At 42.2% G+C, this 12,122-nt stretch overlaps 1 protein-coding gene across 2 annotated transcripts in view; it reads right to left on the bottom strand.

Moving 5' to 3' along the window:
• Positions 1–12,122, bottom strand: part of CUL4B (cullin 4B) — a 76,151-nt gene that overhangs the window by 16,199 nt on the left and 47,830 nt on the right. The window contains exons 13-17 of one of the 2 annotated variants that reach the window (XM_077285081.1): positions 11,277–11,381; positions 8,402–8,512; positions 4,912–4,997; positions 4,637–4,744; positions 1,031–1,144 (exon numbers count right to left, since the gene is read on the bottom strand). In XM_077285081.1, the coding sequence (XP_077141196.1) occupies positions 1,031–1,144; positions 4,637–4,744; positions 4,912–4,997; positions 8,402–8,512; positions 11,277–11,381 (524 nt within the window). The remainder of the gene's footprint in view (positions 1–1,030; positions 1,145–4,636; positions 4,745–4,911; positions 4,998–8,401; positions 8,513–11,276; positions 11,382–12,122) is intronic. The other variant, XM_077285082.1, reaches the window with a different exon arrangement.

Here is a 12,122-nt window from a genome sequence, read left to right as displayed (position 1 = left end):
CTAACCAAGTGTCTTTAGCGTGCTCGAATAATATGTTCAAGTCTCCGCAGCTGCATGTCTCGCGGCTGTTCGACAGACAACACATGCAGCGATTGCCTGTTTGTTAGGAAATCCCTACATGTGTTGTGGCTGTCAAACAGCCTTGAAACATGCAGCAGTGGGGACCCAAACATATTATTCAAGCACGCTGAAGACACTCAGCTAGTACACGAGCATGCTCCGATAACGCCTTTTCCCAGCGCATTCGCTCATCACTATCATGTTAAAAAAACAAAACAAACAAACAAAAAAAAAACACAGAACTTTGCAGCAGCCACTAAGCAATCAACAGGGCTCCCTCCCGATATATCGCTTACATTTGGCTGCTGCACCTGTCGGGATTGCTGCTGAAAAACCTACTGATCTCATACTGCTGACCTATGCAACACATACCGTAAGTCATAAAGTCTTCAGTCTGGAACACCACCTAAAAAGGACCCAACTCTTCAGCAGGTGGTGGCTCCAAACCTCCAGATTCTGGAACCCTGCCATACTGTACAAGATCCCCAAATGCTCCACAATCCTGAATATTGGAGCACTGTCTGTCCCACTAAGATAAGTTACCAGACAGCGCTTCTACAGCCCAAAGTGCAAGATCTGATGGGAACGGAAATCGGTGCACATATGACAACAGCATTTAAATGGTTAAACTGTAGCGATTAGCGCAGGCTCTGGACACTGCAGAGAAGCGTACCATTATGTCCTCAGTCAGGAAGGGGTTAAATATAAAGGCAATGGCGGGGCCAACCCAAAATGTCTGGGGAACAGGTTGCAGTAATAGATTTTAATGGCAGCACATTAGGCAAGATGGTTAGCCAACACCCTCCTTTCTTCCACCACTCCCCATTTTCCTCCTTGGGAACCCATACTCTGAGCATTCCCTCCCCAAAAGATCAACCTAAACAGAAAGGGTTTATTTGCTGCAGTTTGACAAATAGGGGAATATAAAAAGCACTGAACATCACAGAGCCCCCAAAGCGTAGACACTCACCTCATTGAATTCCGCCTTTAACACGCACTGTCCTAATGTGGACTGCCACTGTAACTTCCTACCGCTGTGCTTCCCAAGGTAAAAAGTCTTGAATATTTCCTGTAATTTCACCATCTAAAGTTAAAAAAAAAAATAAAAAAAAAGAAAGAAAATCAACGTACATTTCATGTAAGTCTCCAGACCGTAAGAAGCAGCAGGACACAAGCTCTTCAGATGGACGGGGGCCAAGTCCAGGGTGGGCCATGCTCTCTCTTTATGATCTTAGAACAAAGTAAAGTTTTCTGATCAGTAAAGGGATGCCAAACCCTAAAGTGATGGAAAAGACACTCGCCTCCCTGGCAGTTTGTAAACAGTTGTCTCCAAAAACAAAATCTGCCAGGGCTTATTCACACGTTACAAGGGTGTAAAAACTATAGCATTTTACAGTACTAGCTAAAAGAACTCCCTTTGCGCCGTTTGACCTGTAGTTGCTTTTTTGTAATATAATGGAAATGAACATTACAATGTGGAATTGCCCCTGTGTTTCTAGTAGATGCCTGATTTTCCTGGGGAAAAAAAAAATGCTGCATGTGAACATTAACTTAGGCTGTGGAAATACTACATTTTTAACCTGTACGTCTTCCTGCAGGTGAAGTGCAGTCCAAAACAAAGCAATCTGCAGCTTTTTTAAGGCGTTTAAGGCTACTTTCACACGTCATGTTTTTCGCTGTTAGGCTCAATCTAGCTAAATTTAAAAAAACAAAAACAAAAAAAACCCGGATCCGGCGAATGTTGCCGCCGGATCCAGTTTTTTTCCCCCCAGAGACTTGTATTAGTGCCGGATTGCGATGGATGACACTGCGCTTTGTCCGGTTTTCGCCGGATCCAGCAAATCTGCAGTTTCTGGAAAAAAAAGTCCATAGCAACGTTTTTTGTCTCTGGCGAAAAAGCCGGATCCGGCGCTTCTAGCGGTTTGCTAGAATGGAAGCCTATGGGAGCCAGAAGGTGCCGGAACTGGAAAATGATGGATTCCGGCGCCGGATTCAGTTTTTTTAAACTGAGCATGCTCCAAATTTTTTTTTAATCCATTATCTGGATATGCTAGTTGGATCCGTTGCATCAGTTTTTCACAACCTGCGCCGGATCAGTTTTTTCCAACATTCGCCAGATTGTGCCTGATGCAAAAAAAACTTGATGTGTGAAAGTAGCCTTAATGCTATTTTTTGGTGTAGACTCTGCAATCCTACACACTCCCCTTTAAGTACAAGGGAGAGTTTCATTTTAGCCCCATCATTTTTTTTTCTTCTATTTTGATCCATGAGCCATGCATAAACTTTTTAAATTTCCATCAAAATAAAGGCAGGAAGGCTTGTTTTTATCCCAAAAAAAGAAGTTGTAGTTATGAATGACAACATTCATTTTAGCATATAATCTTCTGCCATTGGGATGGAGGCCAACAACAGGCAATACTGGTAATATCGAGGACTGGAACTACAACTTGATCACTGATCTCTGGATTAATCCAAATGTTGTAAAAAAAAATAAAAAATACTAGATCAATGATATGGTCTGCATAGCGGTCACAACACGGGGAATGATGATTAACTTGTCATTCATTCTTGGCTATATAAACCATACCCTTAACTGTTCATTAGAGGACACACTGGTGCGCAGAATAGCCGGCCATAGACCCTTGTCATAAATACCCTTCCAAAAAGTGCAGGGACTCCATTCACAGGAAGAGGACCTGGGATGATGACCACTTTTGTAGATGACCCTTAAACCTCTAATCCATTCTGGACCTACAGGAGTGCCGTCAGCAGCCATGTGCATAATCGTGTAGGACTCATACAGTGGCCAGGTTGGATGGGTAGAAGTGTTTCAGGGATGAGCAGCATAGGGCTATGCTGGATCGTGTGGTTTTGACATTCTCGTTATGTACTGTATTACTGACGCATGTCATTCTTCTTGGCACAAAGTGCACAGTAGAGAAGACAAATTTCTCACTACCCTTTCCTGCACCCTTATCCCTTAGTTAAGGTTCAGTATGACATTGTCAATTCCCCATTTGTAATACATCCCCATTTATAGCTCCAGCAGCTTTTATTAATTAATAAAATGGCAGCCTAAACCTCAGCAGATTCTACACACTTTTTGGGAATTTGTCTTTATAGCATTAAACTGTGCAGGAAAATTGGCCTGGCAATATGATTGTGACAAAACTAAACTTGTCTAGTTATTTTATTGTTGCAGAAGTGGATTTTTTTTTAATGTAAAAGAAAAATAAATAATTTTGTGAGACCTGTAGTGTTAACTTTCAGTTGATGGAGATGTGCGAGGGCTTGTTTTTTTTGCACCCCCAAGTGAGGTTTTAATTTTGGAATATATGCAATTTTGATTGCTTTGAAATGTTATGCGGTGGCGTCACTTAAGAGGCACGGTCAGAGACTGACAGCTGTATTTAAATGGTTAAACTACAGCCCTTGGAGCCATCTCTGGTCGCTGCAGTTACAGGCAGAGGACGACTACGTAGCAAAGTTGGCATTTGCCTTAAAAGAAGTCGGCTTCATACTTTCCTTAGCTGCCTACGACCACATATACGTCATATGTTAAGGAGTTAAAAATGCACTTGTGATTTTACATGTTTTTTCCCCAGGATCTTTATAGTAGTCAATGGAGAATAACATGCTAGAAAATTAAGTTTTTTAAAGTCTTCACACACAGTGTTGGCATGAATTTTCATCAATTATCCACTTGCTTGAACTATTAAATACAGACGTTCTGCATTAAAAAACAACTACATGGCCTCAAGTTTAACTGTATAAACTTGCAATATCTTGCCTTGCTTTAGGGTGGGACAGGTTACTGCTGCAGTAAGCTGCCTCCTGGCCAGGTCCACAGCAATGGTGGGCTAGGTGCACACAGTAATCACACTCATACTGTAGGCTAAGTGCACAGACTATGTCGGGAGCTTTTCCACTATAATATTCCCATAGGTCCCCCAAATTCATTAAAGGCCCAAAGTGCATTCTTTCAGCCTCTGGCCGGTATGTGACCTCATACAGGTTAAAATGTAAAAAGAGCGAGCAGAAAAAGCGCTTTTCTATACAGAGGAACACTGCAATAATATTTTCAGAAGTATACTGCGCAAAACAGGTTTCAGTATAATGAGCTTCTATGGTAAAGAGAAGCCTTGGCAAACATTCTGACAGTGGGCACTGACACATTCCCCCTGAGCACATGCACCTGACAAGGCCCACAACCGTAGTGTGGACAGGGCCCAAGTCACTTGGCAGAATGTTTCTAGAATGGGTTTTTTATTTCTTGAGTACCCTGCAGAACACTTTACTATACAGAGATTGCATGGCTCCAAAATTATTCTGGTGATCCGTTTTAGATTCCTGGATCCAATTCCTATGTTTTGGGATAACTGTTAAACGTCACCTTCACTAGACCAGTTCTTTGAGTCCAGCCGAGGAGGGGATAAGAGCAGATCACAAAACTCCCATTACTACAGATCATGTGCAGACGGCCCATGAAGAGCAGGTTCTTCTCTCCTCCTGGGAAACGTTTAGTGAAGTTTAGTGACAGATTCTCATCACAGAGCAGGAGCTGCTAATCATTTACCTCTGGAGGTAGGTGAACTTCCATAGGCACATAGGTTGGCCAGTAACCCATCGTTAGGATATTCACAGTTAACTCAATGTTGCCTGGCACATTCTGATTCTGCATATACTGAAATAGACAAGATTGAGCAAATGTGGAAATAATGAAGAAATAAGTGAAGGTCAATTAAAGTAATGAGAAGCTGCAGAACAATGAAACTAACACACAAAATAAACAATTCCAGTAAAATACCTTCCGTTTACCTATGGCCCTCCATATAAGGGGATATTCCCTACCTGTTTAAAGTGAACCATTATGTCTTTAGACAGCTCCATGTCTTTAAACATTCCCTCAAGTTTGCTAGTAAAGGCCGCTCCACATTCTGGGAAAACAAAAGATACAACAGCAATACAGATGCCAGCCTGGTTATCAGAACTGAAAGAAGAAAATCCAGCTTCCAAAAATTCCAGATTTATTGAGAATAAAATTTGAAGTCTAGTCAATTCATTCACATAATAGTGAGTAGCAAGCAACGCGTTTCAAACAGTAACATGTTCTTTCTCAAAGCTTTGAGTGTTTTCAGAACTGGTGGTGGTCTCAGAGCGAGCACCACACAAAACAGAACGTCACTTCAGCAAATGGACAGATCATATGAGGGCAGTTGTAACTGCAGCAGATGAGTCTCAGGGTCTCCAATTTTGGGGTAGTGGGATCCTGACATGCAGAGAACCCCCTGCAGCCCCTCTTGCAGTGAAAGCACGAGATCTCATTCTTTGCACTAACCAGTGCTCCCGTTATAAGGATCTTACTGTTTGGTCATTGCTTAGTAAGCGACGTGGCAGCGCTGGGTTAGTGCGAAGAGCAAGATATCTACTATACACAGATCCAATGGCACGAGTACAGGTTCATAGCTACATCTGCTTTACCTTATTCTCAACGCAACAGGGATGTCTTGTCCTTATTGATGTGTGCCACTGTAATGGAAACAATGGCGGCCCTTATCCATTCTAACCCAAAGATTATAGGATTTATTCAGGGCCCAATACATGACAAACTGCACCTATGTGCAGACAATATTTCCCTATATCTGCCGGGCGCCGAGGTGTCCCAACCAACCGCAATGAATGTGATAGAGAGTACGGCCTCTACTTGGGTCTAAAAATCAACTGCCACAAATAGTGTGCCCTGCCTGTAGGCTGGACAGCTAGGCAGGCACCCTCTGCATTTGTAATGGGTCACCCAATTTTATTATTAGACAATTCATGTAATCTTAAAGATTTCTATGCCCTAAACACTCGTTTATACACGCTAGGTTACGGGGATGGGAGAAATTGCGGCTGTCAGTGACGACTCACAGCAGTTTACTTAAAAAAAAATAAATAAATTTAAAAAAAAAAAAAAAAGAATGCTAAAAGTGTCCTATTTGCTCTTACAGTCCCCAATATGAGTGACCCTGTATGCATTTAATAAACTCAACTCCAGGTTCTCTTTTATTCGGCAGAGCCAGGATCCGTTGTCGGGTCCTGCAATATTTTTGGACAAAATGCAGAGGGCTTTTTATGTATTATTTTTACCAGACCCTAGACTATTACCCGGCAACTCAACCTTCTCATAAATGTAGGAGGAACGGCAATGTCTTCATGACAGTCCTTAAGGCCATTATCTGACTATGACCCAGAGATTGCACGCCTACTGCTTGCACTTTTTTGGGTCCCTCGAGCACATAAACCATATCTGATCTTCAGGCAGGATGTATTTGTTTTTACTTTTCCAGGCGCCTCCCTATGACTATCCCACCTTTCACTGACACAGAAGACCCTTTCTGGACTGCTTAAGAGAACCTTGTCAGCAGGATTTAGTCCTGTAAACTAAAGGTGTGGCCATAATGGCGCTGTGATGCATGATATCTGATGTAAAGGGATCTGCTCAGCGGCTGATGGATACTCACCTTGTGAAGTCTAGATAAAATGACGTCTTGTGTGCTTTGGGGCGGTACGTGGGGGCAGGGTCTTCTGGATCTTGCCCCCCCACCTTCTCTGCTTCTTATACAGGTCACTGATTATTCAGTAACCTGCTGTTTTTTTAAAACTCCACGCCATCATCATTTTGTGGGTGGCACATGTGTAGTGAGTTGGCGTCCTGTGTGCAGGACTTCAATAAAATGGTGTTGGAGGTGGCACATGCGCAGATCGAGATTTCAGCTCAGTGAAAAATTTACTGTGAAGGCAGCACGGTGGCTCAGTGGTTAGCACTGTTGCTTTGCAGCGTTGGGGTCCTGGGTTCAAATCCCACCAAGAACAACATCTACAAGGAGCTTTTATCTTCTTACCATGTTTGTGTGGGTTTCCTCCGGGTTCTCTGGTTTCCTCCCTCTCTCCAAACACAGACTGATAGGGAATCTAGATTTTGAGCCCCAACGGGGACAGTTCCAAGAATGCATGTAAAGCGAGGCGGAATTAATGGCGCTATACGAGAAAAATAAATAAAGGTGTACCTAGGCATTGGTTGTCTCACCGAGCACCCACCATGTCTGTATGGACAGCGGCAGTGAACTTTTCCCTTGATTTTAAGATAATTTAGTATAGTAAAATATATGGTAGAGGAGTGGCGTTCTCCGAGTGCCTATTCTGCCTTTCCAGTCGCCTCAAGCCCATTTCTTGGGTTCTCCTGTGCCTCGGTGGCATCAGATGGACACACACTACAAGCAGTAAATTTTTGCTCTTCTGTTATTGTTGGATTTGTTTGTACTCCAATCTGCTCAGCACAAGCACTCATTGTACCAAACCCTCCATATAGTGCCTATAATATGTGGATATACTTGTAATATCTTAATATCTTCATTATTGTTCTAATCTATGATTCTCTCCTACATGTGCTTTAACGGTGCTCTGTACTTCATCCAGTAATTTCTTAAACCATCTGGTTGAAGAAAAAAGCAAAATCTTGCACTTTCACTGCAAGGGCGGCCATGGAAGAACCAATCATCTGAATTTTGGTGCCGTACATTTGCTGGAAAGTCAGGCTCTTTCAGAGGGCATTGGTGAATATTCTGTGCATTTATGTCTAACTTATATTTAGAAAATTCACCAGCTTGGACCACTCTTTACATAAAAAGGGCAGCCCCAGATTGGTCATAATACAGAAATCTGGACCAAATTAGATGAACTTACAGCAATTTACTAATATGGAAACTGTGATTTTTACATTTCAGGTAGAAATTCCTTGAAAGTGGATCTGCCACCAGATTCATCATCAAACTGAAGACATTACACAGATCTCTTAGATCTGATGAGGATGGTATACTTACTTTGATTACCCATGTCAGAACAACTGTATAATCTTTGAAAGGATAGTTCAAACTCCATCCACCCAGCTTGATTGGCAGCTCCTCAGTGCCCCTCCTCCCTGCCGCAGAGATCTCACACCGCTTAGTAACGATGCATCTGTCAGTCAGGCTGGGAGGGTGGAGACCAAATATAATCGTACTCATGGTCTCGCTCATTCTATACCTGGTCTCAAAACGGTCTCCTTAATATCAAGATTATACCAACGTGGACAATTAGAGGTCAATTACACCAACCTCACCAGGTCTTTATGCAGTCTGTTGTGTGAAATCTGGTGACATCTGACCACCCCTAGAAGTGCGAAGTGTCATCATTCAGTGGCCTTGTTAGTGATACATCAGCTCATATAATAGAAGGGCTGTCACATCAACTCACCATATTGTCTCGTATGCTTTATCACTGTAAAAAGTTGTAAGGAAACACCAGTAAGTTGTAGTCTTACCATGCTTTAGTTTGGAAAGCATAGACTTCTCGGCATCCACGGAAGCACTTTTCCCCACCAAGAGCCTCTTGGCTAGGTCTTTTTTGTAGAAAGCCTCAAAGACATCCTTCCCTGAATGAAATGCCAGAACATATCTTTCACTTCTCACATCTCGTCTTTGTACATTGTCATGATGCATTTAAAGGGAACCTGTCAGCAGGATTGTGCACAGTAACCTACACACAGTGTCAGGTTAGCGCCAATATACTGATTACGATGATCCCTTTGGTTGATGAAATCCATCTTGTGGTTTTGTTTAATCTTTATTTTCAGTTTTGAGTTTAACATATGCACCGATAGATGCTACCCTACGCCTCCAAGATGGAACCGCCTGTGCAGTAGCAGCTATCGTATCGGCGATCGCTGATAGATGTTACTGCGCAGGCAGCGCCATCTTGCTAGAGTAAAAAAAAAAAAAATAAATAAAAAATCTTCACTAAGCTGGCGCCAACTGCGCCTGCCCAGTAGCATTTATCGGCGATCCAGTAGATGCTACTTGTGCAGGCGGTTCCATCTTTGAGGAGGCAATATTTTTTTTTAGTCTAGCTAGATTGCGCCGCCTGAGCAGTAGCATATATCGGTGATCAACAATAGCTGCTACTGCGCAGGTGGCGCCATCTTGGAGGAGGAAATTTTTTTATGAATTTACTTATATAATCAAATAAAACAATTTAATACACAGTACACATGCGATCATGCTGCAACACAGGCGCCGCCTGCTGCAGGCAAGATATAGATATGTAGTAAATATAATATTCATTATGTAAAATAAGGGGCGGGTCACTGAGGGATCAGTGACCTGTCAGAAGCCACACACATATATAAGCAGAGAACCACATGAAGACCCCCCCACAGGCCGCCCCGGAGCATGAAAATCTTATTAAGGCTATGTGCACACACTGCGGATTTACTGCGGATCCGCAGCATTTTTTCCGTGCAGAAATGCTACAGAACCACATGTAATTTACAGTACAATGTAAATCAATGGCAAAAATAAAAATGCTGTGCTAATGGTGCGGAAAATTCAGCACTGAATCCTCAGTGAATTAAAAAAAAAAAAAAAGGACCATGTCAATTCTTTGTTCGTTTCTGCACCCATTCTATTATAGGAAAACGCAGGGGTAAAAGCGCATGAAATCCGCAGGGAAAAAAAAAAAAAAAAAATCCACCTAAAAACAAGCAGATTTTGACCTGCGTTTTCTGCCAAGAGATGCAGAATCCGCACAGAAAATTCCACAGGCAAATCCACAACGTGTGCACATAGTCTAACCCAAAACTGAAAATAAAGATTTAACAACAACCACAAAATGGATTTCATCACCCAGGTATCATTTTAATCGGTATAACTGCACCAACCTGACACTATCTGTAGTTTACTGTGCACAATCCTGCTGACAGGTTCCCTTTAAGACAAAATTACCAAATGTAAAACAGCAACACATTTGTAGTAAATCAGATGGATCGTATTCTACAAGCGTTCAGTTTCTAACCACAGGATGGTCATACCAATGACAGAGGGCAAATCCACAGCCAAAGCTTTAGGTTGCTGCCACCATAGGGCACAAGATCGCGAGGACCAGTCATCCACATGACCACTTTCTTGGCTCATTCTGCACAGGCACCTAGTGGTCTGCATTCAGCAAATGTAGAGACGCAGACCGCAAAACCACAGTTTAAAAAAAAAGTTAATTTAAAGTTTATATGATTTCTAACTTTTCCCCCTTCCCCTCGATAATCTTTCTCCATGAACAATAGCAGTGAAGAAATGTGTCTCTTGGCTGCAATGTGAATATGATCCCAAGGTTGCAAACAAAGCAGGACCTACCACATCTAGTTATTAAGCTGGGAAGAATAACCCATTAAATCCAATGGTATTTCATTACTTTTTTTATCATTGGTCATCACTTAAGCCATAACGAAAAAGCAAGAAGTGGCCGGCACTCAAGTGTTCACTTAGGCCATAGGTCCTGGTTCATCATGACTTGACGAGCAGTACGCCAGGCTTAAGAGCACACAGCATTGCTGTATATGACAAAAATCATGGTCTCCTGTGACTGGTTTTCACAGGAGTACAGTAATTACAGGCAAAAGGGTCTTGAGTAGACCCCTGGCTTTCAGAGAAACCCATCGGCGCTCTTGCAATCAAGTCACATGCGATGATGCACTCCCTTGCAGGCAAGTGCTTCAGAAATTGACAGCGACATTCAACAGGTTAACAGCCGAGGGCGAAGCTCCACTCTACCATCGGCTGTTAGAGGCGCATGATGGCTAAATAACACAGCCATCAACTGCCAGGAAAGATAGTGGTACGAACACACATCAAAGTCAGGGAGCCTGCACATGAAGTAGCAGTAAATTATGTGTCGGTAAGGGATTAAATGCCAAGTGGGGGGGGGGGGGATTTTAACTTAAAAATATTTTTGGCTGCAAACACACCCCCCATAAAAATTATTCTAGCTGATGAAAATGTCATATGCACCCTAAAATGGTATTGTTGAAAATGGTTGCTCAAGGAACAAAAAAGAAAAAAAAAAAAAAAAAGAACCCTCATCAAGCTCCGTGGACATAAAAATAAAAACGGTTACGGGTCTCATAATGGCAACTTTTTTTTCCTTCACTTTCACAGAACAGTTTTTTTTCCCAGTACACTGTATGGCGAAATGGGTTGTGTCATTCAAAACTACAATTTGCCTTACAAAAAACCAGCCCTCATATGGCTCTGTCAACACAAAAATAAAACTAAAAAAAAAATAATAATAAAAAAACAGTGCTTTCAAAAAAAATCCTGGAGTCTTACAGGGCTAATTATAGTTGTGCATTAAAGAACACCACGTACCATATATAAACCTAAATATGATCATGATCTTATCCAGCATTTTCTCCAGCTCCTCATCAGTGGCTTCTTTGTTTCCAGTTCGTAGCTTTGAATCCACGTATTTTGCTGAAATGGTAAGAGAAATTCATTTTGATTTGCTCTGCTGCAATCATATGTCGGTGCAATGTGGCATTTTCAACCAACACATCAGAAAATGTATTTACAGCTTTACTGCAATTAATGTTACTAAGAATAAAATGTATGTTACAATCACACAGCATCATAACCCGCCATTAAAGGGATTGGCCACTGCTTTACAATTCACCCTTTAATGTGAACTAACTGCCATATAGAAAGCTCTTCACTAAATCTCTTTCTTTGCCAAATCCTTCTATAACCTGAGCGGCTCTTCTGGTCCCAGGACCTCTGGCTGAGAATATCCTGCTTTCCTGCATGGTCACATCAGATTCTTCCCCATCTAGGCTCTGGAAACTGACATGGGGCAGGAATACCTTCAGCAGAGCTCAGGAATGTCCAGCGCTTGCTACTGCAGATGAGGCGCCCACCTGTAGACCCAGACACCCCCCCAGTATCTGTATGTATACTATAGGTACTATATATACACTATGCTGGATTCCCTCCATTATAAGCATATTCATATCTCTCTCTGCATCCAATCGATTCATCCCATCCATCAATTTGTCCATTTCTCACTCTTTAACCATCTATCCCATCCATCAGAGTAGGGGATAATCATTACCAGTGCTGGCGTTACGTCTATTCCATGCAGTGTCCTAGAGTATACATGAAATTGTGCTGGGCCTGTGTGTGACTCTGGAGGAGTGGGAGGGATGTAGGCAGAGTTAC

This window comes from Ranitomeya variabilis, chromosome 2 (assembly GCF_051348905.1).
Source record: "Ranitomeya variabilis isolate aRanVar5 chromosome 2, aRanVar5.hap1, whole genome shotgun sequence".
Classification (NCBI taxonomy): Eukaryota; Metazoa; Chordata; class Amphibia; order Anura; family Dendrobatidae; genus Ranitomeya; species Ranitomeya variabilis.
Note: the sequence above shows the minus strand (reverse complement) of the source record. Positions and strands in the feature narration are given on the sequence as shown.